The sequence below is a fragment of the Mastacembelus armatus genome, chromosome 18 (genome assembly GCF_900324485.2).
Source record: "Mastacembelus armatus chromosome 18, fMasArm1.2, whole genome shotgun sequence".
Classification (NCBI taxonomy): Eukaryota; Metazoa; Chordata; class Actinopteri; order Synbranchiformes; family Mastacembelidae; genus Mastacembelus; species Mastacembelus armatus.
In genome coordinates this window covers 11002407-11030038 of record NC_046650.1, presented here as the reverse complement: position 1 = coordinate 11030038, position 27632 = coordinate 11002407, and the positions used below count along the sequence as shown (strand labels likewise).

The window sequence follows — 27632 nt, the reverse complement described above, 5'->3', positions numbered from 1 at the left end:
GAATGACGAAACGGAAAGGTGTCCCGGTCGCTGCTCACTGATAAAGGAGCAGTGATACGTCAAGCTGAAGACGCCGACACAACGGTAGCCAACGGTCGATACGTGCCCCACCTTCAAAATAAAAGCGACTAGGCTACTGGATCCACAAATAAAGCGAGAAAAGTGAAATTCATTATATGTGAAATAAATTTAAAGCTATAGCAGCTACCAATTAACGTTACCATTTGGAGTCATAACGATTATGGTTGTTTTCTCTAAAGTATAGTAAATCTTCACTGGGTTTATATGAAAAAAAAAAAAAAAACAGAAATATTTGATCTAATAAATGAGAAAAATGCTTAGCCTGATGTTTTTACCAGGTTTTATGTCTCTTTCACAACAAAAATAGCAGTTTGCGGCATGGCTGGATGAATCTCCCAAAGGGCCTTAGGGTACAAATTTATCATCAGGCCCCTATTTCTGGTGGTTTTCTTAATCCAGTTCCAGGGTCTAAGCACAGACCTGGCCCTATGATGCACAGATTGTAAAGCCCTTTGAGGCAAAGCTGTGATGTTTGACACTGGACTATATAAATAAAACTGGACTCAAAAGATGTACAAACAAAAACAATAAAAAGCCTTAAAACCAGATTTTTATACAGGTTTCCTCCTTTAAAACATAGAAGTTGGAGGAACTACCATAGCGGTTGTTCAATGGTGCAAGTGTCTGACAAATAAGCAAGTTATCAAATTATAAAGACCCAAATGATCAGGACTAAATTAAACCTTTGATGGGGACTAACCGAGGATATGTTGAAATCTAACAGATGCCAGCAGGGAGTTTATTCTGAAAAGCTGTAACCGGAAGCAACTCTCCCTGCTGTGGCACAGTTAAAAGAAAAAAGAGGGGGGAGGTAAGTAATTATTTAGGGGGGAGAAAGAAAGAAACAAAGTTGTTGACCGTACAATGCACACGGGGAGGGATTTTATTTAAGCTCAGAGACTCGTTCAGCCCCGCACCGGTCTGCTGGGAGGGAACTGTAACGGCGCACCGGTTCCCCTCAGTCCCTTCTGTGGCTCCAAACTTCTCCGCTACTATTTCACCGAGTCCCGGACAGGACCTCTGCTTTGAAAACGGGAAAGATAAAAAGCAGCCGAGCACAGGCGGATGGACGGACGGACTGGGGAGTCCAGAAAGCGCCTTGTGGCCTGAGTTACAGTAAATCGTCTTATTTTCATTTTTCCGCGCACCTTTCGTCCTGAAATGAATGGCAGGGATCGGGTGAGTCGACTATCTGAGCGCAGACGGATTTATTTAGTTGTCTACACTGGACCCACATGAAGCGGCGATAGGCTGCATCCTGCTGAACCTCCTCGCTTTGTGTCTTTTTAAAAAAAGACAAACTCAACCGGAGACACGCACTGGATAACCTCGGGATCAAACCGAGTTTACTGAAGTGGATTTCGGACAGTTTTGACCAACAGAGAAGATGCAGATGTGTAACCACACGAGGGGCCACAAAGGAGGCCCTCCACGACCATAGGTCACGCTTAAGTGTCCTGGATGTATGTTCCTCCTGTTTCCTGCTGGATCGATCTGAACTATTAGTAATTGTCTAATAACCTAATGGATTGTTGCTCCCCACATTTTACCTGTGTTTTCCACATGAGGGCAAACCGGATGACTCGGTAGACTACAGTCATGTAATCCCCCTGAAATGTCTTAAAGGGTTTATTTATCTGTTCTCTATTTATTGTGTAGATCTTTTGGGCTTGTGCTACTTTCAAGGCCTGTTTTTATTTTCGTACTGCAGAATTTGAAAGCTGCCATTTCAGGTGTTTTAGTGAAAAGTCTACATTTCTGTTTTACTGTATTTGAGAACATCTGTAACTTAAAGAGGGAACTTGACTTTGCTCAGACAGGTACAAAAAAAAAAAAAAAATCCACAAAAGGCTTCGTCATGGACAGGCCGATAAGCAAGTTGTTAGAGAAGTTAAAGCTAACGGACTCAGGCAGTGTGAAATTCAACAGTTCGAAGAAAAAACATGACTCTGCCAGCAACTCTAATAACAGCAACGCCAACACTGGCCTCTCTGGAGGCGGCGGTGGGGGCAGCGGTCTGCCACCAGCTCCCAGCTCGGCAGCTGCCTCACCCTCAAGACCCGGCCAGTTCTCGCTTGCCTCTGCAACCACAAGCGATGCATGTGTTCCTGTGAATGGGAGAGGAGGAGGAGGAGGAGGAGGAGGAGGGATAGGAGTGCCTCCTTCTCAGCTCCTCACCCCACCATCAGCTGCTTCCACTGTGGGTGCCATACCTTCAGACGGTGAGCAGCCGCTTCATCCTTCCACCTTGGCCCCACTGAGGCGTCGCTCCCCTCAACAGCGAGCTTCCTGTTACCTGGGTGAAGGTGTGGATTCCCACCTGAGGCGTGAGTCTGGCTTGGGCCCTGAGTGCGACCCTTTGGGGGCGTTTGGATCCAAGGGGTCCCTCAACCAACGGCGCTACTCACTGGAGCTCCAGCAGCTTGTTAGACGACAGCAGCTCCTCTCCCAACCGCCGCCTCTGTCCGTCCCCCCGCCATACCCTGCTGCCACAGGCTATGGGTCAGCACCCAGAAGTGGTGGAGGTGGCCTGGCAGAGCCTGGCTACCTCTCTGAGCCTGAGAGGCACAAACGCCTCTCTCTCCAGGAGGCCCTGCTGTACAAACGCCTGAGCACGGGTAGTGAGCTGTGGGAGAGCACCAGGCCTGCATCCCTCTCTCATCCACCACATCGCCCATCTGATGTGATCGGAGGAGGCGTAGGAGGAAGCTTTTTTTACCCCCCAGGACCAACCCTGAGCCCATGCTCATCATTCAGCCTTCAGGAGTCGGTGCTGGTGAGCCCCAGGTCCAGCTTTGCCTCCAGCACAGCGAGCGGCGGCGGAGGAGGGAGCCCCATGGGGAGCCGCTGCAGCAGCAACCGGACCAGCGGTATCAGCCTGGGATACGATTCTCGCTACGCTGCTTCTGGAGGTCTTGCTCCATCACAGCAGTCCCCTTCCATACAGACAGGGGGCTCAATGGCGGGTTACAGTGCTATGGGCAGGGCCGGGGTTACCCCTGTAGAGGCCTGGACTCGGTACCTGGAGGGTGGAGCGCGTACAGGACCCCATGATAGTCGCCATTCCTACCCTCCTGCTGTTGGAAGTCCAGGAGCAGCGTGCTACCAGGGAGGCCCGGAGTGGTGGGATGAGCAGCAAGTGGGAGTGAGAGGCAAAGAGGGTTGTGTGATGGGAGAGAGGTCCCGGTACTCAGACCTGCCTGGAACCCTATATCAGGAAGAGCTCACACGACTCCTACTGAGAGATGCAGCCCTGGAAGGTGAGGGGCTCCTGGAGGGCCTGATGCTGAAAGAGCAGTCTCTAGCCCTGCCAGCTCTTTCAAAACCAAGCACGACTACACTGGGGCCCTCTTCGGCTGGGGGGCCGGTCGTACCTCAAGAGGATCCAGGAGTCCGGGCTGGAAGAGAGACCGCAGAGAACCGCCAGGAGTTCTTTGGTGAGATTCTTTTTTTTTTTAACAATGGTTTTCAGGTGGCAACAGTAAAGTGAGGAGAAAGATGAGTGAGGGTGCACAGAGCTGGATTTAACACCCACTAAAAAAAATAATCACATCCCCCCCGTTGGGGCCAGTGCCGCCACAGTTCACTCACAACATCCCATGCATTCACTTAGCATCCACCCTCACTGTGTTATTATTGTCCTGCCCGCTGCCTGGTGTCAGATCACAGGTTTGTCTGTAAATGAAAGGGTTGCGGTGTTGGATACAAGGATGGATGGACAGATTAATAGTTGAAAGAGTGGATGGATGGTGCCTTGGAACCTGCAGAGACATGCAGGACTGTAGCACGCCAAGCATAAAGGAGGGGGGAAAGAAAAGAGAGCTCGGGCTTCAGAAGCTGATCCAAACAAGCAGATGTGTTTGGCTGAAGAGAGGAAAGCAGGGGATCACATAGGACACACTGAAAGATACGTGTCGTTGACTAAAAATGAAAGTAGTAAAGCACCGGCAGTAGAGATATACGTATAATCTTTCAGGCTCACACCTGTATCCAAAACATGAGGCAGGGTCAGCTGATGTTTCAGGCAGTTTGCCACAGTGCGGTGCACACACACACACACACACACACACACACACACAGCTAATGCAGCGTATCTATATGGCCGTTAAACTGCAAACTTCTGCTCTAACACTCAGACACAAATTACATGGTTCCATATAAACACAGCTCCAACTATTATTGTGAGTCACAGGAGATTAGGGCTCTGGATCTGTGTGTGTGTGTGTGTGTGTGTGTGTGTGTGTGTGAGATTGTACCAGTGTAAGAGTGTGTTATAGTGGCAGGATGAATATGTGTGTGTATATTGTTTCTCTGTGGCAGGGTGTGTTTCCCCCAAGTGACTTCAGGCCACAGTAACGCAGTGTGTGAGTCATGTGTGTATGTGTGTGTGTGTGTGTGTGTGTATAATGCTGCCTTGGCGTGTGCAAGGGCGGTGTGCTGCAGCCTGTTTTTCTGTTCAGGTATGTGTGCCCGGAGGGGACATACAATACTGTACTCCTCTCAGCCATTAGGAAGAAATCGGAGGCTCTGAGCCGTGAAAACAGACGCCCTGAGCTCAGCCGACACACACACACACACACACACACACACACACACACACACACACACACACACACACAGACACCTATATTAAGGGGTAACGTCAAGCATCAGAAAAGCTTCCCTGTAATTAAAAAGCAAAATGAAAAAAACCTTTCCCTTATAAATCAAGATACTGCTGATGCACCGAAAACTAGTGAAATGCCTTTTTCTTCTTGATGTTTTCATATGTTTTAGTTAAAACGACAAAGGCAGGCACACGAAACTAGTCCTGTAATAAATGTTCTCATACTTATAAAACTTATAAAACTTACATTAGTTTTAGGTGCAGAAACGAAAGAGAGCACACAAACGTGTTGGTAGAAGGTGTGCCAAACCTCATTTTTGTGGCACATTTGTGTTTGTCTTCTTGGCTTTTTGTGCTCAAATGAGCTTTATTCTATAAAACTTTTGTTTTCTGCCCAGGCCTATTCCCTCCCAGCTTATTGTGTAGCTGTGTATTTAAAGACTTGCTTGAGTCCTCTGGTTTCTGGCTTTGGCAGAGAGCTATGTCTGTTCCTAAATATCGGAGGGACTGTCCAGGATGGCGGCAGCAGCAGAGTGTAGGAATACTTGATTTGTGCGGCACTCCCTCAGCCACATTAGAAAGGGGGGGAAAAACACAGGCAGACCCTTTAAATAGATCACAGAAAGACTGAAGCTTGGACCACCACACCATTTTTCCACTTGACATTTAGTGGCCTGACAAGTTCTGAACATGCATTTAGACAAAAGTGTATTTTGTTAGATGAAAAACAGCGAAAATAGTTGTGAAAGTCGCTTGGCTTTAAGTCTATACTGTTTTGTTTTTCCACTTTTTACAGTGAAAAAGCAGCAGAACTAGAACTTGTGCTGGTCTCAACCCATGTTTGTTCCTGACCAAGAGCAGAGACCTGACAGAGAAGAACAGGAGACTGTGTTTGTCGTTTAGCTGTCTGAGAAAAGGCATCTAAGCATCTATCCTGTTGATTTTAACATGGGAGAAAACAGTTATCCAGCACTAAATGATGCCAAAGGAAGCTGTGAAAGTGGCACATTTTGTCATTTACGCCTTGTTTCCTGAGATGGTCTTTATGAGAGGAACTAAGTGCAAACTTTTTTTAATCCCAGATTCAATTCAATTGTAGGGTTCAAAGTGAAATTGAGAGAAAAAACTCAAAGACTGAGTCATTGGCTTTCTGAAGCAACAGCCAAAGAGTCAGATCCGGTGGAGTTTCCCTTTAATAACAGAGCTTCAACAGAGAGCCTTGAATGGGTGAGCGAACTGGCTGGCATGGGTAACTGGGTTTTAACTGTGTGAAAATCCCCTAGGTGGTGCGAACGAGAGGATTTACAAGTGTTGACACTTTGTGTGGAGTTGGATTTCAGACACATCCTCCTGGAATGCGTCGTAAATGAAGTGCTAAGAGTCACTGAGCAATTACTCTCAGCTAAAATGCATGTTTGTGTCCCCCCCCCCCCCCCCCCTTCCCCCCCTTCCCCCCCCCTTCCCCCCCTTCCCCCCCTTCCCGCCGGCAGGAACCTGTGTGAAGTGTGGGAAAGGCGTGTACGGGGCGGACAATGCCTGCCAGGCTCTGGACAGTCTCTATCACACCCGCTGCTTCACCTGTGTGTCCTGTGGTGAGCATAACCCCCCCACTCCACCCTAACCCACACCTCATCCCCAAACATAACAACAGTAATCTGAAGCTACACCTTTTGTAAACTGCACTTCTTAATAAACTGTCCCGGGTTGTGCTGTGTGCCATCTCTCTCTCTCTCTCTCTCTCTCTCTCTCTCTCTCTCTCTCTCTGCAGGACGCACCCTGAGAAACAAGGACTTCTACAATGTCAACGGGTCTGTGTACTGTAAAGAGGATTACATGGTAAGAGTTGAGGTCAAGGCGTGTTTTGTCGTCAGTCTCGCATACAGACATGTTCAGAGTCGGACGCTAATCTCTGTTTTAATAACAGTTTTCAGGATTCCAGGCCGCAGCTGAGAAGTGTAACGTGTGTGGTCACCTTATTCTCGAACAGGTGAGGGATTTAACGCCGCCGAACGCTCATGTTAGACTTAAAGGAACCTACTCTAACCCTTAACCCTGCCTCGAGTCGTTTTTAGTTGGTTGTGTCCCATGTTTCCCAGAATTCATGTCAGGAATCCCACAGAGGATAGAGAAATTCAGTGACGTCTTTTTGCTGGCTCCTCTCTGAGTTCCCACGGGAGATTTCAGTGGAATGTTTGCCTTGGGATTTTTGATAAATAAAGATTTAAGGCTCTGTAGTGATTACCTAAAACTTTTTACCATATTTGAAACCACATAATGCCCATAATATAAACAGAAGGCTACCACTGAGTGTGAGATCCACAGGCGTTGTTTTCTGTACAATTTGAATGGCTTAACCACATCCAAATTTAAGAACCATAAATGTCTGACACAAAAATGCATTTCCGTTATACTTAGTAGCTGAGCTGGAAATATATCTGCACAAAGTAGATATATATATATATATATATTTGTCTAGGCCAAAAATGGCACTATTCAAATAGAGAATGTGACACTTGCAAGTAATTATCTGTTTTCATTGTCAGATCCTGCAGGCTCTGGGGAACTCGTACCATCCTGGCTGTTTCCGATGCGTGGTGTGCTCCAAGGCTCTGGACGGGGTGCCCTTCACCGTGGACCAACACAGCAACATCTACTGCGTTGCAGACTACAACAAGTGAGGCTCTGTTCATGCTGCTGTCAGATCAGAAGACCCTAGATGAAACCATAAACATGAAGTCTTGAGGGATTTACATCTGACAGAGTGGAATTTACTTTTTGCATGTGTAACATTTCATGAATGTCCTTTACTAAACGTTGCTCCCGTTATCCTGCAGGACTTTTGCTCCCAAGTGTGCTGCCTGTTTACAGCCCATCTTACCTACTGAAGTGAGTACACGTTTGTGTGTATTCTCCCAGTGCATCTCCCCCTTCTGCTAGTTTTCTTAAATGCAGTGTCAGAATATCATTAGTGAGCCTTTTATTTTGGAAATTACTTAAAACTATTGTCTGGACACTAAACTTGTCTTTTAGTGTTTTCTTGTATGATTTTAACTTCAAGAAAAATACAACAAATGTATGAAAGCATGCCCCCTTTGAATTTTCTGTGGCTCATGTAATTTTCTTTAGTGTGTTAATTTTTTGTGGCTAAATGTACAAAGGACAAGTATTTCAAAATAAGTTTAACTGGTATATATTTCTTCCTGAAGATGTCTGACACCTCCAGTTTTCTCTTGTTTTGTCTCTCAGGGCAGTGACGAGATCCTCAGGGTCGTGTCTATGAACAAGGACTATCACTTTGAATGCTACCACTGCGAGGTGAGTGCCAAGAACCACTACACTACTTTGTCTTTCTGTGTCCTAATCGATCCCGTTTGAGTGCAGAAAGTCAAGATGTGACTGACCTCTCTTCCCGTGTGCTTATCTGCGTCTTTTCCCGCCCTCAGGAATGTGGCAAGCAGCTCTCCGATAAGCCCGGGGCGCAGTGCTTCCCCCTGGACTCTCACCTCCTCTGCCACTCCTGTCACATGAGCAGAGTGTGCGCCACACACAACATTCCCCCTCACAGCGCACACTGATCGGCACCTCTGCAGATACAGATGTGAGGAAAAGTTGGTCGCTCTCACATGCTTTTGCTCAGTCAGATCATTATGAGATGAAACTGCTGATATTAAGACATTTCCATTGATTCAACTTGACTTGGATCAGTCCCTTCTGTCACATATACTGCCTGCTGTACTTCTTGTCCTATTACTGTACTATAGTTATAAGGGAATGGGAGAGAAACTACTGCTTTTTTTTTTTTTACTCCAACCTGGCTACTGTTTGCTGTAGAAGAACAAGAGATTTTTCGTGCATATTATCGCTAGCAAACATTTTGCACTTAAATTTGACTTTACTGTAAGATTTTGGGGAAAAACATGTGTGTAACTTCTGTACGTTGTAATATTTTGTTTCATTAAACAGTGACCTACTTGTAAATGTCAAAGTTTCAAGCTTTTCCTCTGCACTGAATTTCCTCGTTTCAAAAACAGTTCCACTATATTTGTGATTAAACAGATCAAGGTCAAAGCACTCATCATCTCTGTGGCTCACAGCCAGGTCATGACGCTCTTTTGTCTGTAAGCAAAAACATCCAAGCAGACAAGCTGATAACCTATTTAAATTTATTCATTTTTTAAAGTCTTGGTACATTCAGCACTTGCAGGAGAAGAAAAGCAACAAAAACCAACCTATTTTCAACTAAAAACAAAGTAAAAATATTAAAATTGTAACCATTCCTCTATCAGAAGATAACTTTTTGTGTTTACCTCCTCTTAAATATATGATTGAAGGGTCAGAGGAAGTGTGTCCAAATGGAGACTTCAGTGCAGGGAAGGTCAGCTTCCTGTAGTTTTTACAGAATAAACCTCCATTTGACTGTCATATCCTCCTCTTACCCCTCCCCTTGGGACATGTGCATCACCACAACACATTATACACGCACCTTCCTATAGCACTTTTTACAGTGTTACAGTGTTGAGACTCCAGGACCAGTAACATCTTTGGGGAAGATGGTTATTACTCACACTAATGTCACCTGCTGTAAACACAACTAACCCTCCGAGGCTGAAAACATAAAATCCATTCAAAGTCAAAACAAACTTTCCTCATGTTCACAAAAAGGGACAGAGAATTCAGTCATATAGAAGAAACAAATCTCAGCGCTTAAAGAGTGGAACACTAAAACTGATCCTAGAAAATATTTGAAGGTCAGATCTATTTTGGACTGGTTTTATTACAGGGCTCTGAGAAGGAAGGAACTGCACCCGCAGAACTAAAATAAAGAGGCGGGGCCCCAAACCTCAGTGGGACAAAATGCTGAGTAGAGGCCAAAAGGAAAAAGAAAACACTGCCCTCCCCACTTTTTTCTTTACCAGAGGAGAAGCAACAGCACTACAGAGAAGAGGAGAAACACTGCTCTCTACAGGGGAAGGACTGAAATTTGCCTCTGGAAGATAAAGAGGGGGCAGTGAAGCAAGATGAACCTTCATTTTACTAGAAAACAAACATGGAATCAATTTTTTTGGGGTGTACATTGACTTTAACAAGATGGGGGAAATGGCAGAAGTGTGTGGAAGACGACGCTGGCGTCAAAGTGGACGAATTAAAGCACGGCAGGACAGGTAGAGAGGAGCAGACACGAATCCTGGATTTGAGGCAAAAGAAATGCTTCACCAAGTGGAAACACTCCCTCCCAGGACTTCCTGTCTGCTGCGTCCTCTGCTACACTGCTTCTCCTCTCTTCAGCTCCCCCTGCAGGTTTCACCATTCAGCGACGTCTGTCCCTGGGATGGCTAGAGCTACGAGAGCGCCGCCCACTGCCTGTGCCTGCTGAGGGTCGTCTGGGCCGGTGGCCGCTGTCTCTCTTCTTGTCCCCCTCTCTGTCTCGGCCACGGTCTCTCTCTCTGTCTCCGTTGGCCCCTCGTCCGGCCGCTCCACCGCTCACCGTCACGCCGCCGTCCTTCTCCCGGCCCTTCAGCCGCTCTTTCTTCTCCTCTTCCCGCTTCTTGTCCTCCTCCTCCTGCTGCTCCTTGCGCCTTCGCTCACGTTCCTTTTGCCGCTCTGTGCGGTCCAAAAGCCTCTGCGCCGCCTGGTGGATATAATGCACAGTTTACTTCTATGGTACAAATAAATCTGAATGTCAGATCTCACTGTGATAACCACTGACTGACAAATGTTGTGAGTTGTAAAGTGAGCATAGGGACCGACCTGCTCCTCAGTGAGGGGAAGCCAGTAAATACATGGAGCTGCTTTGGTTTTGAGGAACAAGTCGTCTAGAAGTTTAGCCGGGGGCTCCTCTGTCTTCTCTGTTGGTAAGGAAACAGAAATGTGTGAAGTAGCTGTGTATGTGTCTCATCACCAATTTCACTACACACAGGGGAAATGCAGACCATGAGCTGAGACACATCCCACCAGCTTGTTTGATCTGGTCTTTCTCCCTTCATCACACTCTGCCTCCCTTAGTTTCCTACTCAGTCTCTTACCTTTCTTATCAGTCTTCCTCTCCTTGCTCTTTGGCCTGTCCCTCCTCCTGCGTTCTCTGTCTCTGGATCGAGACCGTCGTCCATCCTCTCCTGGTCTCGCAAATTCCCGAACCTTATCCCGGTCCCATTCTCGTTCACCACGGGCCCTCTCCCGGCGCTCCATCTCTTTCTCCCGCTCTGCCCACAGGTCCCGCACTCCGCCCGCCCCTCGGTCCCGTTCTCGCTCCCTGTCCTTGTCTCTGTCGCGGTCTCGTTCTCTGTCCCGATCCCGCTCAGGCATTAGAGGGGGCAGTCGGTTCGGAGCACTGCCTGGCTGAGCAACGGGGTCCTCTTCCTTCTCTGGCTTCAGGACTCCTTTGTGAAAGTCCAGCTGTTGCAGACACAATGCACCACTTAAAACAGATGAGGACCTTACCCAGCCTTTCAGGATTTTATGTTAACCTGTGGTCTGTGCCATATCAGTATTATTATTATTATTTTTTTATATTACAAGAGATTTGATTCAACAAGATGGATTCAGTTTTATCAGGAAAAAAAAAAAAAGTATTTTGTTTACCTATAATCTAATGTGTGTAGTTGAAAACCAAGATTTTCGTACAAGCACAGTAATATTTTATAACATCAATTACAGGCGATATCATTTTGGCCATAATCATAAAATTTCTATAAATCATTTTACACTGAAGATAATAATAGGTGATTATTTCTGTAGAATATCCTCCAACTTATCTAAGGTAAATTCATGTTCAATTACGTGTGTTGACTGCTACGCAAAGAGCTCATTTATTATTTTATTACCTCATCCTGCTCACAGAAGTCGACGCTGAGCACCTTGGGATTACTCAGAGGCCATTTGACCCCATGGAGGGCAGTTCTTGTGGCAACTGCCTCCTCCGTGGTAGCGTACTGTGAGGACAGGAGCAGAGGAAAGATGTTTTCAGAGTGAAAAATCAATTTAAAGTATAATTGCATCTCGGCTGACACAAACAGTAAGAAACAGAAATGCAGGAACAGATGGAGCCAGATGGACAACACAGAAGTGATTGTGAGATAAGTGACAGTCACTTAAATGATTGATGTCTGAGCTCAAATATGTTCCTGCTAAAGCTCATATTACTTGCTACATTGCTTTATATAGAACATATATCTGCCAGTAAAATTTTAACTATTTAATTTGTTGGTACTCACTGTGACATAGCAGTGAGACTTGATCTTGTCAATCCAGAAGCCTTCTTCCACCATGCTGCCTGTCCGGTTCAACAGTTCTTTCAGCTGGCTCAGAGTGAAGGGTCGTACCTGTGGGATAAGGATAGTTTAGGTACCATAGACTTTCAACCCTTGTTTTTGAGTCCTTACCCGACCAGAGAGATATTTCAAATCTGTTTTTTTAAACACCATTTGAGAAGACTAAATGTTTTTATGCAATTATTGGTTTAAAAAAAAAAAAAAAAAGGTAACCTGTTTGTACATTTTCATCCTTTCAATCTATCAATTTTGGGTTCTCATAAAGTTGTGATGAGCATAACAATTCCATATAGCTTTAGTCTGTTAGTCATGTCCTGATTCTGTAGTACTGTAGTGTATGACCTCCTGTTTTGCAGAAATTATTGTGGTTGGGTGGCAATGAAAATCTAGTAGTTGCTGATCCAAGTCTACGTTTAACTCCTGCTTCTTTGACGTAAATAAAGAAAAATGTGCAAATGCCAGTCATTACATGTGTAATGTCTCAGCTTGTCCTAGTCTGTTTAATCATGCGCTGTGCCCCCAACCTAAGGTGGTGCTTAAATACAGCCATAATACCTGGGTGAGTGTTCCTGACTAATTATGGGTATGATGGTGATGTGGTTTCCAACAGCATCAACATAAGGTTCATTCATGAAAAATGTAGATGGTGTATTCTGAAATGCAGCATTCTGTACAACCATTTCCCCACATAATTGTAGTCCATGAGGAAAGTTAAAGGCTCCAACTCCACCAAAACAAAAATTTAAGATGTTTTGTAATTTATTTTGACTTGAAGACAATGTAATTCACAGACTTGGAGACAGATGTCTTCTTCACTGTACTTTCTACATGTCTTTGAATATGGAGTTACAAACCCACCAGGTTGGTCACGTGGATGATATTTGAGACTTTGCCACGAGGGGGTGAGGGCTGCCTGGTTGTGCGGATGGGGTCGTCGATGGTGACTGACACACCAGACTTTTGCTGACTGATGGAGCGACGCACCAGACTGTCGCTAGGGGTAACTGAGGGAAAGATGAGGAAGAGGTTAAAGTCATCTTAAGTAGAGCAAAAGATGAAGTACTGCATGAGGGCTGATGGAAGACAGAAGCACCAAAGAGTTGTGTATACAATAAATTACGGCAATTAAACCCCCCACAAACTTTTCCAATGAGGCCGTTTACCTTTCTTTGCCTCGCCATCAACCTTGGCAGATGTCTGTGTTTCTGAGGCTTCCTCAGAAAGGCTGTTTGTCCTTTTGTCTCTCGAAGTCCGGCGCTGTTTTTCTTTCTCTGTTTTTTCCACATCCCCCTCTTCATTTGTCTGTCCATTTTCTTGGCTGTCCCCTGCCACGACCTGCAGAGGATTTACAGGGATAAACACAGTAAAGGGACAGATCAACATACACTGAGAAAACAGCATGTTACAAGACTGGCTATTCTGTAAATTGCGCATCAATCACAATAGATGTGTTGTTAGAACAGGAACCTCAGGTTTAGTCAGTATTACTGCTTGTTCCCTTACCTGTGTAACAGTGCGTTGGATCTTGAGTCCTTTGTCCTGCTCAGAGTGGCTGGTATCCATGTTCTCCTCGTCCCCAGAGAGCTGCAGCTCCTCTGGGTGAAGCTCTACTACTGCCTCCTGGTTTACTTTGATATCTGGGATCAAAGACTGAAGGACAGAGATACAGATGAGCAGATGGAGGAAAAGAAAAGTTTAATCTGAGCTGTTAGAAAATCAATTCATTTTTTACAACCAACACAAAAATCAAACACATAATATTAAAGATATTAATTTCCACACTTCGAAAATACTTGTGATACTTCAGCTATTTACCATCCAAATAATCAATTTATTTTCCATATTTTCCCTGATATGTTAGACACCTGACCCTAGTCCCTGTAACCTTTCAGTACCTTCAGCGAGTCAGTGGTGATGCTGATTGATGGTTTCTTAGCAGTGACTGCTGTGCTGGAGCCCCACCGCCGCTTCCTCCCTGCTGCAGTTCCTGTCTCAGGCTCCGCTGCTCCTCCATCTGTGGTGGCTGGAGACGTCTTAGTGTCTGCATAGTAATACAAAAATGTTGTTTACCTTCTATATCACAGCAAATTATTTTACAATCTTACAAATAACATTTACAATATTTTTTACAGGTTTTCTTTACCATACAGCTCTTATGGAGAATGAATAACACTAGGGGCAGCTTAACAGATAAAAACTGTGGTACAATGGGAACATGAGAGCAGTGAATTTTGACTTTGTCTATGACAAATTTTGGCTTGTTTTGGTCATATGCTACAAGCTACTTTTTCTATTTTCCTCTTAAGGCCATATTCAGACAGATTTCACTCTGGATGTTAAAAAAAAAAAAAAAAAAAAAAAAATTAAGCCCTTCTCTTTCATATTAATAGAGGAACTATGGGGACTGGCACCAAAACCTGGTGCTGCAACGAAACAACATGGCCCCACCAATGCAGCAACCTGCTTATTTTCCCCCACGCAGGACAAATGTCCTTGTGTCGGACAAAAGATCCAGGAAAATAGGAAAAACTGGTATACTCACTGGTCAAGGATATCTTGCGAGCAGCAAAAGCCTTAGGAGTGGTGCTCTGGAAACAGAGAGAGACAGAAAGAGAACATACAGAAACCCCAGGGGTGCGGGGCATGATGAGAACCAAGAGTCCAGACCTAAACAGGCATCAATACAGAGGAGGTGAAACAGGAAAAGTAGAGGAGGGGTGGGGGTAGGGGGTTAAAGTAACAGAGGCCTGAAGGCTCCAATTGTACCACAATTAGAAAAGGGTTCTTGATTGATACAGAGACTTCAGACACATTTCCGCCTTCCACCCCTCCTCAAACAGACCCAACACAAATCATTACGCTTCTCCCCTTGTGTGTGTGTGTATATATACACGTGTGTGTGTGTGCTCGTGTGTGTGAGAAACGTAAATTAAGAACAAAGCAAGTGAAGAACATGTATTAAACTCCCAAGTGGGTTGCATTTTGATGTGGTATGTTATTTCAAGACCTTATAAAATAGGAGGTGACAGAGGACCAGCAAACTGTGAGTGTGTTTGAATGGATTACATCACTTGCATTAGAATAACACTTCAATTATTCAGCATTCTTTCTGTAGCACTAACACTGACAAGGTGCCCGTTTAGCATCAACACAGCAGCACATAGTTAAATGCTGTAGCTGAGTAACACTATTGAATTCTATTGGTGCTGATGAGCAGAGGTGGAGAAGCGAGTGCTGAAGACTAAGGACTATTAAAACTGCAGTTGAAATTTACCTAAAGATTTACCATATTTAAAACAGTTAACTGTAGATCACATATGATGAGCATTGTCAGCTCTCTGTCAAACCATATTAAAACTGCAGTACACGTGACTGGCATTAAAATTTGGCATTAAACTACAAAGAGGATATTAAGTCACTCCTCTTATTTACAAAAAAGATTATGTGGAAACATTTTTTTTTTTTTTTTAAAAACAGTCAATCTTTTTTAAAAAGAATTATACATTTTAAATAGAGGAATAATGACAAGGTATTTCCTGGTACCATTTTACACCTGATTCCTTACTGGCTCGACTATGGCCCAACCGCACGACAGTGTGTACTGTATCTAGGCAACAAGGATCCAATCAGAGAAGGCAGAGGAGTGAGGGCGGGGCTCGATTTGAGTGTGCAGGTTAGCCACCAGGCAGGATCTGATCACTGGGCTGGACTTTTTTGTCTTGAGTGGGGCTGGGGAGAACCTTTCTCGACTGACTGCTGATCACAGCCTTGTCTCAGTCTTTTGGGATGCCAGGAGGTTCAAACTGTCTTGTGGAACCTGATTGGACCGGGGGGGTGGGGTATACTGAGTCCATGGTCTGTGAGGTACATCTCACCAATCAAGAAATCCATTTTGTGAAGTTTGAATTTATTGTCTTTAGTTGTCCATGTTCTCCAACATACAGTCCTGAAAGCCTGACACTTCAGGGTATCTGAACTGTCCAAAATAATAGCAGCTTGTCCAGTGAGGTGTTTTGTTGTCCATACGATCACAGTTCATTGGGTTTTAATAGCCAGGGGGTTTCATGGATAATTCCTGGGGTTGTTATACAAACTGTTACAGCCTTAGGTCCTTTAATAGGAATAACAGCAGAAAAATAATCCAGGAACATTTATCTTTAAATTGAAATCCAGGAAACTTAAAAATGAGAGGGTTTGTGACTCTGCACTCACATGAGATCACAGTACTGGTTGTAGGTGTAGTGAAGAGATTGACTTGTAAATAAATTAAACAGAAGCAGTAACTGCAGTTGTCCTTTGGACAGGTCCAGAGCAGTGGCTGCACATCATGACTCATGCTTAAGTTCATTGTCAATGCAGCTGCAGGGTGAAAAGGACACAATGATCTGTTGAGTATAACCAGCTGTCTTGGCTCAGGTGTGGATGATTAATGTCACTGTGCATCCATAAAAAGCCACAGTGCATGATGTGTGTCCAATTACTTGTCCTTGGCATAATGTCCTTTGAAAGTCTCTGACACAGTGGCACAGATGCAGAAATCATGGGAGCCACTCTCTCTGAGTGCAGCTGGGTCACATGGCTTGAAGTGCAGCTTGGAGGACGATGACAGAACTATTTAAAAGTCTGGTCAACTTGTCAAGGCAGAGGATGATGTTTAGCCTCACAAATTCAACTGGTGTTCCAGATGTTTGACAGTGCTCATAGAGGTCCATGTCATCATGTGACATCCACAGACACAGGTCTTATACACAGTCTCTTTTACTTTAAAAAGTCTCACAAACACCTTTTCAAAACAGATCATCTTAGCTGCATCTTTAAATTTTGTTTGAAAGCTGAAAGTCAAAATACTCATCTATAAATGCTTTGTTGGGTTACTGCAGAAGATCTCCAAAGTCATTACTCCACCCCACAAGCAGAGGGCAGTGTGGGATTGGAGGCAGAGGTAAAAACAAAACCTCAGAACCGGAGAGTATTGTCTTTTCTCTGAGCTGTATCTGGCTTTGATCGGGTGGAAGCTTGCAGCCTGGAGGACAACACTTGAAGACTGTTATCCTCAAAATGGCAGATGGGAAAGGCATTGAGAGGGGAAGGTGACACCGAGCATTAACACACCCTCCCCTTCCCTCAGCCCATCATTCATCACCACACATTACAGTCCAGCTCAGATCAACGAGCAGGCCTCCAACCCCTGAGGCTGGGTTGCCATGGCAACCATGCGCTGCTGCAGTTACCACGGCTGCCACTGCTGTAGGCGGTGGTCTGATGCGAGCTCCAGTTCCTGCTGGCTCAGCACGTCACTGGAGAGCTACAGGGGACGCCTTGCAGGATGAGGCTCAGGCTTTACTCAGTGCCATGGGGATGCAGACTCTGGGTCTAATTCAGGTACCAGCGAAGCACTTGGGCATAGCGGGACAGGAGTTGTAGGAGGAGTAGGAGGAGTGGAAGAGGTGTTGGTGGTGGTAGTAGTAGTACGCAGCAGGTACCATTAAGGGCAATGGAAGAGGCATGGGCACCTTCATAACAAAGCAATCAATGGGGTTTTAAACAGCAATCACACCATAAATATATATAGTGAGAAAGAAGCGTTCATGATGGGATACAAAGGCAAAAGATGGAAAGAAAGGGGACAAAATAGAGGAAGAGAAACCGAGAAAGAGAGGCTTTGTAAAAGGAGCGAGACAGAGAGCAGAGACAATGAAAACAGGGTGAAAGAAACAGCAGAAACAAGCCCTGATGCATCTCTACACACACTGTCAGGGTCCATTACACATGCAAACCCCAGGGGAAACAAAACCAACACACACACACACACACACACACACACACACACACACACACACACACACACACACACACACACACACACACACACACACACACACACACACATAGAGACTGCATACATGCTGATAACTTCAATAGCATAGAAGCTCACCAGCAAATCTAATTTGTGTGCACTACATAAAGTCAAAGGTTCAATGTCATAATGAGCTCCAACAGGAGCTCTGCATGTACAATTAAGCTGAAAAATGTCAAAAGCATTTCTTTACATTTAATAAAATTTGTATTTTTTTTATTGCATTTTCACAGCATAAAATAAACCATCGGAATGTGATCATTCCTTAGACCCTGACACACCATATTATAGCTGGAAGATGTATCAAACATTGTCATCACAACACTTTTATATTGGCATATAATTACTGATTGATACAATTAAGGATAAAAGAAACACATAACAGTCTTGTTAAACCTGGAGGATACGCACAATGTGTATAGTCATTACCTGGTTCCGTTAAGTAAGAATGTGCACTATCTGCATCCCTGCTTCTTTCTGAGCTCTGACCATATCTGGTAATGACTGAACAGGCCGACAGGAGCCACTGCTGTTGGGGTGTTTCCACCAAAGGCTTGTGCAGCAGTGCTGCAGTATGTAAGCACATACTTTGGCTTTCTGTATAAAGGGTTCGTGGATTGGTAATGATTTCAAATGGTGGAGAAAGATTGTTGTTTTACCCATCTTTGTCACCACAGACTACCTCCATATTTTACAACTATATATATGTATATATAAGACAAAATACTGCAGCTGTCACTAACATTTTGCATTGCTTTGCACTGGTGTTGGTACAGGCTGGTGTTGTCGGATTTGTGCAATAACCAAGATGCACCTAACGTAATGAAGCCTCTTCTCATGACTACAGGAAGCATCAGTTCAACTTTGTTAAAATTTGGAACAAGGACATCAATACTGCTGAATACACCATAAAAACCTGTGGTCTATATTCGAACAGAGTCACTAACCTACGACTGACCATCACCTTGGTGTGTCAGGGCCTTTGAGTATAATGTTGTTTCTTCCTCTGCCTAACACACACACACACACACACACACACACACACACACACACACACACACACCACCAACAACAATCATATAAGACAAGGAGAATGCATTCTCTGCAGCATCAGGGCCCAAACAATGGACATATGTCAGAGATTATCTGCTACTTATAAAATATTAGTTGCATTAAATGTAGATAGAAGGGTTTAGTTCATTCCCATTTACCCAGGACCCAACTCCAACTCAACCCATAGTCATTCACCTATGAGGATTTGTCCAAAAAGATCCAACTAATTTATCTGTATTGGAGTTTAAACGGATAACAGTACACAAAACTAAATACCTACAGGTGCCAAAGTGTTTACTAGTGGAAAAAAGGTTTGGGTTGTGTTGGTTTTGAGTGACCCTCTCAACTTGCGCTGCCAACTGCATGATTTTATACAAATGAGGATGCAGATTAGTGGGAGACAGAGCAAAGACCTGGGCACCCCACCCTCATAGTGGCCTTACCTCTTCCAGGCGGCCCTCGTTGTTATCTGGCTCAGCCCCAGAGGCCGGCTGCTGGGGCATGGAGCTCTGCGTGTCTGGTTCTACTTCTGTCACTGCGGCTGCGCTGGGCTCTGACACCTCCCTGTCAAAGGAAAACAGTGATTTCAATTTATGAATTACAAAGTACAAATTCTCTCTCTTTTGCCAGTCAAACAATACTTTCCTCAATTAAAACATACTAAGCATCAGTCAACCTCCAACTAACTGGTCTGCCTGGGTTAGTGAAAAACTCTTTATATGGCCCCTGACAGATTAATGTCAGAAACAATCATAAAGAAACATGAAAACGATGTGTAGGACAAGACAGAGGAAAACGCTGGAAGAGTCAGAGGAAGGGTGCTGGAGGCCAGTGATCTGGGTCACTGCTGCTATAAATAACTCACCAGCCAACTGACACCCAGGGTCACAACAAACACTCCTCAAACTTATAGTCTAAGATCTAAACTCATAGCTGAACCCCTGCGTGGTTTTGATTGGATACATGCTGGGTCATTATTAAAAAAAATACCCCCTCAGCTCAGCCATGCTTTGCGCTTATGAGTCAGACCTCACACAAGCAAAAGCTGCTACCCATGTTGTTTTATCGCTGTTATCTAAGACAGAGCAAAACCAAGCAGATGTCATCATTATATTTTTAGCTACCCCCTGAACTCCCCCCCCCCAGCATTATCAAAAGCCTCCTCCGCTGCCTCCAGTGATGACACAGGCACAGAGGCAGCACCCAGTAGGTGGGAGAATCACATCTTCCAGCATCCTTCTCCATCAAGAGCACATTTTCAGCTACTGCTTGATAATGAATCAAGCAGGGTTTTTCTCATTGCATTTCACAGGCAGCATTTGTCATGAAAGAGAAGTAAATAACACATTTAAAAATACTCCTCATTTCCATTAAGGGACTATCTGAGGTATCAAAAAAAAAAAAGGTCTGATAGTGTTAATGAGTACCATTGACAAAACCAATCTCTGCAACATGCTCTCTCTGGAGTTCACCTGTAGTTTTTTCATCAGTTATGGCCTGAATTAAGCAACAACAGTAGCTGAAATAAAACAAATTCAGAAGAAAATGGAATGATCTCCGGATAATAATTTCTCTATTTACAACACAATACACTGACTAGGGCTGCAATCAACAACTGTTATCGATTCATCTGCCAGTTGTTAGTTCTTTTCTCAATTAGTGAATTAGCCATTTGGTCTATAAGCCATTAGAAAACAAAGCGCCCATTACATTCCTTGTTTTGTGTTTACAGCAGTCAAAAACACAAAGAGGAAATTATTATAATGAAATACAGCAAATTCTCAAGTGACTTAATAACAGGTTTAACAATAACCTCAACCTTCATTTTCACACTAATAATTGTAAAATTATGTCTCTAGCTTGCACACAGGGCCAGCTTAGATTTTCTTCTTTCTCTATGATACAGAAGGGGACTGTATAGTTTCTTTAAGAGGTTTTTAAGAGTAGAGCCTGTAGTATTAGTCTCTGTACTCTGGAGATCTACCCAGTGCAGTATGACAGCCTGTTCAACCTCCTTCCCTAGAGATTAATCACTGGCAGGACAGTACGCAAGGGGACAGCATTTTCCCATCCTCCACGCCACACTCATCCTCCTATTTGCTCCAATTGTGGATGTCAATATGTGTGAATGTGTGGCTCTTGGGCAAGACCAGAAACATACCTGCATAAATGGAGACAGATGTCAACTAGAAATACAACCCCACAGGATCAGAAGAGGAGAAAGGGGCCAGGTTTGTAATGATCAGTGAAAGAAAGACTGAATGAATAACTGTGTGTGATGCTTGACTTGGTTTTGGCTTCTCAAATAACCATCATGCCCTTTCATTCAGCTTTGTATTCATATTACTAGTCTGAAATGAAGAAGCGCATTTAGTTTCAAAACTGTTTCAAACTGAGGAAGTGTATGACTTTTTAAAAAAATACCTTATAATACCTTATAACAAAAACATTACATCTCATTAAACTTGTCAAAAATCATGAGTGACCGTAGGCTTTGCACTAACTCTCAAAAAAAAAAAAAAAAAAAAACTTTTGTCATAATCAACAAACTGGTCTCATAAAATCACCTAAAACACTGTGACAGCACAGTTCAAATCACATGCCAGCTGGGAGAATTATATCACACCATAAGGGCCCATTCACACTGGCTGTACAGCTAACAGATGTCTGCTTTAATGATCTCCCTGGACAACAGTGAGATCATTAACAACCACACAAATCCAAAAATACAAATATATCCTCTGTGGGCAAGATGCATGCAGAGTCTGGCTGTGATTTAAAAGAAACAACACATTATCCCTTCTTACCTGGCATGATAGAAAATGTTGATTTCACAAGGAAAGACAGGGAAGAGAGTCAGGTCCATATACCTCTCCTCACCACACCATGAAATCTGAGTCCATTATTTATTTATCAATGTCTTCCTTCAGTGCAATGCTATTTTAGGCACTAATCAAAGAAAGGAGACCCCGACTCCCCCCCCCCCCAAAAAAAAGCTTCCCTACCCCCTATACCCAACAAAAGACTCTCACCGACGTCCCCACCCCCGGCCCCCCTCACATGGGTGAATATGTAACACGCTCATAAGCAGGCCGATGTGAACTGATGATATTAACAGGCAGGACGGAGCTGCTGGCTAACCAGCAGCGTAATGCACAGCCGGTCTCACGGTTGGAAACGACGGGCTGAGACCGGCTAATATATCCCCGTTACTTTCTAGATACCGGGGTAAAAGTACAACCAGCGAAGCCTTGAGTCGCCCTCTGGCTCTGTCTTACCCGTTTTTGTTGCCTTCGGACAGCATTATGGCCTTGAGAGGGAACCCCGGGGATAAAAGATAACACCCTGTGGCTGGAGGTTTTTCCGGTCTGGCGTGGGTTGAAATCGGGGACGCGAAATAAAAAAATCCGGTCACGTTTGTTTCTACTGTTGATTAACCGCACACTGCGTCGGTATCATGGATGCAATGCGTGCATGACGGCCATGTTGGCTAGCGAGACCAGCGTCAAGTGGGAAAAACACCACTTCCGGCCAACGACTTCCAAAATAAAAGCGCGGCTAAACGCCCAAACGTGGTGTATTTCCAGAAAACCAATAATACTAAGTAAGTACTAAGAATAAAACTATGTTTCCTGGTGCCAACAGAAAAAAGAGTAATTACACACAAAAGAAAGTAAAAGAAAATAACGAAGCTACGCGAAAAAGGGACATATTTTTACAAAGATATGCAGCTGTATAGAGCACACGGCTTGTGAGGTTGCCGCATTGAACGCCTGACAAGAAATACTTCAATTATTTCATAAACAAATGCTTTATTGGGAGCAAACAATTCTTACGCCTGTTCAAGTTGACAAATGACACACAATGGGACATTTATTTTCTCCTGTATGTAAGCAATAGGTTTTGCCCAGGCAAACGCCAAGTCATGAGTCTTTAGCACCAATATATTAAATCAAACTTTTAAAGCGTAAGAAAAATATTAGCACAGCCCAAGTTAAAGATCAGTTTAATAACCTAACTTCAGTGAAGCCATGTTTCTTTCTATTGTAATAGTAAATATTACACAGATGTAAAACCATGACCTCTGTCTACTGGTAAAAATTAGCTGATATGTATGTGAAAAGATGCATACCTTTTTAGACCATTTTAAAAGCTTTTAAGCTAAGCCTCATTAACAGTGCAACAAGAAGGCGTAAATGTTGTTTGGTGATTGCATCACTAATAATGTTGCAGTTTGCCTATGAAGATTAATACTTATGTCATATACAAACACCCTCACATGCAAAAGCAAGCTGAGATATCCCGAAGCGGCAATTTTAAATACCACCCTGTGTCTGCTCTATAATAAACTTCTATTACTACGGGTAATTAGTCACACAGACACCTGATACATTTTAACACACATTGCACAAAGTGAAAAATTGAGCGCAAGAATCTGGTGCATGCAGGGTGCAAATTAATAATGATAATCATTTTGCTAATGTAACTTTTTTTTCTCCAACCACAAATAATAGACTTAATTACACTTATAAATTAAAGCTATCTGTATTTCAATGACGGTTACTGACCTTTTTGAAAGGTATCGCTTCTCAGCCCCTTTGCTCAAGTTAGTCATTTTCTCTTCCTCTGCTGCATGTCCTTGGTCTGCCTTCTGTGAAATTATTTGAAATAAAATTTAAAAAAGAAAAAAAAAAGGTGGATAGCTGAAAAATATTTTGCTTTAATATCCAAGAACATTTTGCCTTACAAATCTTTATCAGAGCCCTAGCGGATGACTGGCATCCACAACAGTGTGATCACTGACCTTCAGCTGCCTGGCAGTGCAGGATTTAGAGGAGGAGGAGGAGGACTGCGACGAACGTGAAGAGTCTGATTTGGAGTCTGAATCTGATGAGGACCCTGAATCTTGTGCCTCGGTCACAGCCACCCTGTCTTTGTCAGCTGTCTGCCGTCGCTTGTCTTGCTCCTCCTTCAGCTCATTCCCTTCTCCTTTTTCTTCATCCTGACATCTCTGGTTTTCCTCTTCCTGACGTTTTCTCTCTTTGTCCTGTTCTTTCTGTTTTTCTTCCTCTTCCAGTTGTCTTCCCTCCTTTTCCACCTCTTCTTCAACACGTCTCCTCTCTCCTTCCCGTTCTTGTGCCTTCCTTCTATCTTTCTCCTGCTGCTGCTGCTGCTGTTCTCTCTCATCCTGCTTTAGTTGCTTCTCTTCCCCCAGCTCTCTGTTCTCTTGCTGCCTCTTTCTCTCCAATCTTTGTGGCGAGGATTCACTGGACGACTCAGCAGTAGAGTGGGCTGTCTCTCCTGACATTTCCGTAGCTGAGGTGGGCTCCTCTGCATGGAAAGCCCCCTCTGACTCCATCTTGTGCACAAGCAGAGAAAGGGGTCCGGGCCGGCGCTTCACAGGGGGCTCAGGACTGCTGGAACGAGAGCTTGAGTCAGAGTCTTGCCTCTGCATGGTGGGAGGTGGAAAAGATGCGACCATTGGGCCTTCGTCCTCCTGGTTATCTGCGTTTGGTGGGCTTTGCTTGGGAGTGTCGGGTAGGGGGAACAGGTTGGGGGGTGGAGAGGGAGGAGGAGTAGGGTGGCGCAGCTGCATGGGGTTTTGGTGTAGCTGTGGTGGTGGGATGTGCTGTGGAGGCTGAAGCTTGCGTTTGGATCTTGCAGCTGCAGATGGGACACTTGGGGGCAAAGGCTGAGGCTGGGGAGGAACTCTGTTGTCCCTTCGTGCCCCACCAGGACCAGGTCCCCAGTCCTCATCGTCACTGTCATCATCACTATCATCATCTTCATCACTGTCGTCATTGACTTTACTCCCACCTGATATTCTGGCAGATCGGCTAAGATGGAGGACAGGATGAGCTGATCCCAGTTCACTTGGTGCTGTGCCCTCCTTCTCCTGGGCCCGGGGCATGGTGGGGGGCAGGCCCTGTCGGTCAGGCTGGCCCAAGACGCGCACTGACAGGGAAGCTACAGCACGTGGAGGAGACGGTGTTGGCGGCTCCTTGTGTCCTTGATGAAAGGTTGCTCGCTGCATCCTAGATCCTGGAGCCTCTGGGGACTCACGGTGGTGGCGGGCAAGACTAGGGCTTATGTCAGGACTGTATGTCATTGTCCCATGTCCAACCAGTGGATGCTCTCCTCCTCCTCCTCCTCCCCTCTCCTCTGCCCTGGACAGTGCAGGGTGGGAGGCTATGGGGCCATGCTTCTGGACACAAATAAAACCTCAGTTTGAGTGAAAAGACTACATTTGTTCTATTTATTCTATTCATTCAATGTTTTGTGGAATTTCTAAGCTTTGAAATTTATATTATTTTAAAATTTCACGATTGTTCTGTGACCATAAAGAGACAGTTTAAACACATATGCATTAGAAAAAACAAATTTGTGTGATGTTAAAAGCACATGCTGGAATTTACCGTAAGTAAAGATTGTCAGATTTTCCAGAACATTGTGAGATTTGTGCAATAAATCCTTTGTCTTTTGATTAGTGTGTGGCAGTTACTGACCTTGTCAGAAACAAAGGAAGAGTTGTCATTGTCCTCCGAGTGCTCTTCATCTTCTTCTGGCACTGCTGAGCTTTCTGTCAGAGAGAGATAAGATGTTAAAAGTCAGCATCAATGTGAGGCTTAAAACTCATGACACACACCCACTGTATCCCAAGCAACTTTTCATTCACTTTTTGGAGATAAATCCATGTCTTTTAGTCCATAATTTTTTGGAAACTGTTTTACTGACCCAAAAAATTATAGACATTTTTAAATGTAGGTTGGTAGTTGTAATTTATACGTATTTATACACAACATATGACAATTAAATTGTATGACAATATACATCTTGGGAATTGAAGCAAATTCAGTCAAACTGATTCTGTGAATCAAAATTTAAATTGACTCGTACCATCTGTCTCTTCCTCTTGCTGGGCCTCTCTCTCAAGTCTCTGGCGAAGGAGTTCCTGTTGCTTAGCCAGGTATTGTTTTATAAAGCTGTTCTGACACATCTCCTCCCCTATCTACAACACAGAAAAGTACAAAAAACAGCACTTAGAAATCAGATTTCTGATGGGACAAAAGATCTTTGAAAATCTGTTTGTACCTGTGAGTTGGGCTGCAGCCCACTGTGGGAGGAGGATGACTTCTGTAGGTTTTCCAACATCAGTGCCTGCAGAGATTGAGCAATGCTAAATTATACAATGTAATGACAACAATTTTAATAAAATATTGATCCTGTACTGTGGAGTAGTAGCTAATTTAAAACCTTAAGTATATTTCTGATATTTTTTTTTAATCCTGTTCTCCTGTGGTGTCTCCATCAAAATCCAAAAAGTGAAAAATATCACATCGGCACCAAACTATAATGGGCTTCCCATGTGCCCTCATTTACACTCCACTGAGTGCTTGCTTCAGTTTTACCCAGGCCCAATCCAGACGTGTTTTGAATGCATGCAAATCTCACTTGCACTGAGACTTAAGTTATCTGGTACTCCATTGTAACTTTTTTTTTTTTCCACCAGCTGGCATATTATCTTTTGCCATTATACTGTTCTTTGTCATGAAATATGATATGCACATTGTTGTTGCATGCATTTCTAGGCGCTCATCTTGTATTAGTGTGCTATTCATTCATGTCCATACAACAACCACTTGATTTTCCCTGGGAATTTGGGGGATTGAAGCAGGTTTTAACAAGTGATTAAGATGCACAGCATGTAATTACAACATCCTTGGTTTAAACATAGCTTTCAGCCTCACAATAATTCATGGATATTATTTACTTTAAACACATTTATATTTGGTTACTGTCTTCACATATTAATTATGAGAAATACAATTTACAAACACAATAAGGTAATAATTGCACCCCTTTAAAAAGGTTTTTTTTTACACTTTATTTTTGGTTTCTGGTAATATTTTTCAAGGACAGGTGGGGGTGGTGTTATGACTCAAGACTTCTACTCATAAAATGTAGGCTACGGCCATGAGACCTATAGCTAGTTAAGGGCTGATTGTCCTGTGCACAGCAGCAATGTTAGTAAAACACATCTTAAATTGAATATAACTAATCAGTGGTGAGACTCCTAAAAAAAAAAGTGTTTACATCACGAGGCGCGTCCCCGTCACCCCAAAACACACGGAGCGCGAGCACGCTCAAGTATGTGTCGCCTGCCCACATTGAGCTTAGGCCTCGATTTGACAGGTGCACAGTTCAACTGTGTGCAACACGGTGTAGTTACGAGTAGTTACGAGTTAGGTCTGAACTCGCTCCACAGACACTTTTGTTGTGTTGTCGTTTACAAGTAACACAAAGCAAAAACTGCTGTTTTGGGGGCAACAGCGCGAGTCAGAAGGTTTATGTATTCCCGCTTCCGAGCCCGCACACCGTTACGGCCTCGACTGTCAAACCCCCACCATGTCTCTGCTCCTGCTCAACTTAGCCAGACTCGATACACGCTTACACAACATGGACCAACACTTACCCCTTTCAGTCTCTTAATGAGTGTGTTTTTCTGCCCGCTTTTTGGAAGGTTCCTCTGCTCCAGAGCGGCTTTTAAATCCGCGACACGGAGCGATTGTAGAGGTTTTCCGTCAAGCGTAATATCTTCGTCCGCCATTTTGATCCCTCCGCTTGTCTAAACTCCAACAAGCGTCGCTACGGCTGCTGCTCGACGTCACAGCTCGGGTGTTCCCGGACACACTCGGTTCACCCGAATCACACAACAGTACAGTCACTGTTTAAGGCAAATACTGGGCCGATTGTGACCTCGGACAAT

General features: G+C 44.1%; 2 protein-coding genes and 1 long non-coding RNA gene across 4 annotated transcripts; 1 reads left to right on the top strand and 2 right to left on the bottom strand.

Moving 5' to 3' along the window:
• The first annotated feature begins 858 nt into the window (after nt 1-858).
• ajuba (ajuba LIM protein) lies at nt 859-8649 on the top strand. The gene is made up of 8 exons (XM_026298693.2): nt 859-3518; nt 6178-6279; nt 6456-6523; nt 6612-6674; nt 7231-7361; nt 7522-7573; nt 7934-8002; nt 8131-8649. Exons 1-8 carry the CDS (start codon nt 1940-1942, stop codon nt 8260-8262), a joined length of 2196 nt encoding a protein of 731 aa, XP_026154478.1. The 5' UTR covers nt 859-1939; the 3' UTR covers nt 8263-8649.
• On the bottom strand, nt 3368-8678 carry LOC113125314 (uncharacterized). Its single transcript, XR_003295137.1, has 4 exons — nt 8659-8678; nt 8089-8271; nt 7258-7399; nt 3368-3479 (listed from the first exon to the last, which is right to left on the bottom strand). It is a non-coding gene; the product is annotated as an uncharacterized LOC113125314 (long non-coding RNA).
• A 155-nt stretch (nt 8679-8833) lies between these two features.
• acin1b (apoptotic chromatin condensation inducer 1b) lies at nt 8834-27505 on the bottom strand. 2 transcript variants are annotated; one of them, XM_026298690.1, is made up of 17 exons: nt 27339-27505; nt 25958-26023; nt 25763-25874; nt 25372-25445; nt 23670-25070; nt 23434-23516; nt 19309-19429; nt 14498-14543; nt 13851-13996; nt 13459-13605; nt 13119-13290; nt 12814-12959; nt 11899-12006; nt 11509-11616; nt 10711-11080; nt 10436-10533; nt 8834-10316 (listed from the first exon to the last, which is right to left on the bottom strand). In XM_026298690.1, the coding sequence occupies exons 1-17, from the start codon at nt 27471-27473 to the stop codon at nt 9996-9998; spliced, it is 3654 nt and encodes a 1217-aa protein (XP_026154475.1). In that variant the 5' UTR covers nt 27474-27505; the 3' UTR covers nt 8834-9995. The 2 variants fall into 2 exon arrangements, with proteins under 2 accessions (XP_026154475.1, XP_026154476.1); XM_026298691.1 differs by having other exon boundaries at nt 23670-25067.
• Nucleotides 27506-27632: the final 127 nt, after the last annotated feature.

Coding starts and splice junctions, on each gene's coding strand:
- ajuba (XM_026298693.2), top strand. CDS start 1,940: ATGGACAGGCCGATAAGCAAGTTGTTAGAGAAGTTAAAGCTAACGGAC. Junction 6,675..7,230: donor GTCACCTTATTCTCGAACAG/GTGAGGGATTTA, acceptor TTTCATTGTCAG/ATCCTGCAGGCTCTGGGGAA. Junction 7,574..7,933: donor AGCCCATCTTACCTACTGAA/GTGAGTACACGT, acceptor TTTGTCTCTCAG/GGCAGTGACGAGATCCTCAG.
- acin1b (XM_026298690.1), bottom strand. CDS start 27,473: ATGGCGGACGAAGATATTACGCTTGACGGAAAACCTCTACAATCGCTC. Junction 25,071..25,371: donor CTTCCTTTGTTTCTGACAAG/GTCAGTAACTGC, acceptor ATTTGTGTCCAG/AAGCATGGCCCCATAGCCTC. Junction 14,544..19,308: donor ACGAGGGCCGCCTGGAAGAG/GTAAGGCCACTA, acceptor CTCTGTTTCCAG/AGCACCACTCCTAAGGCTTT.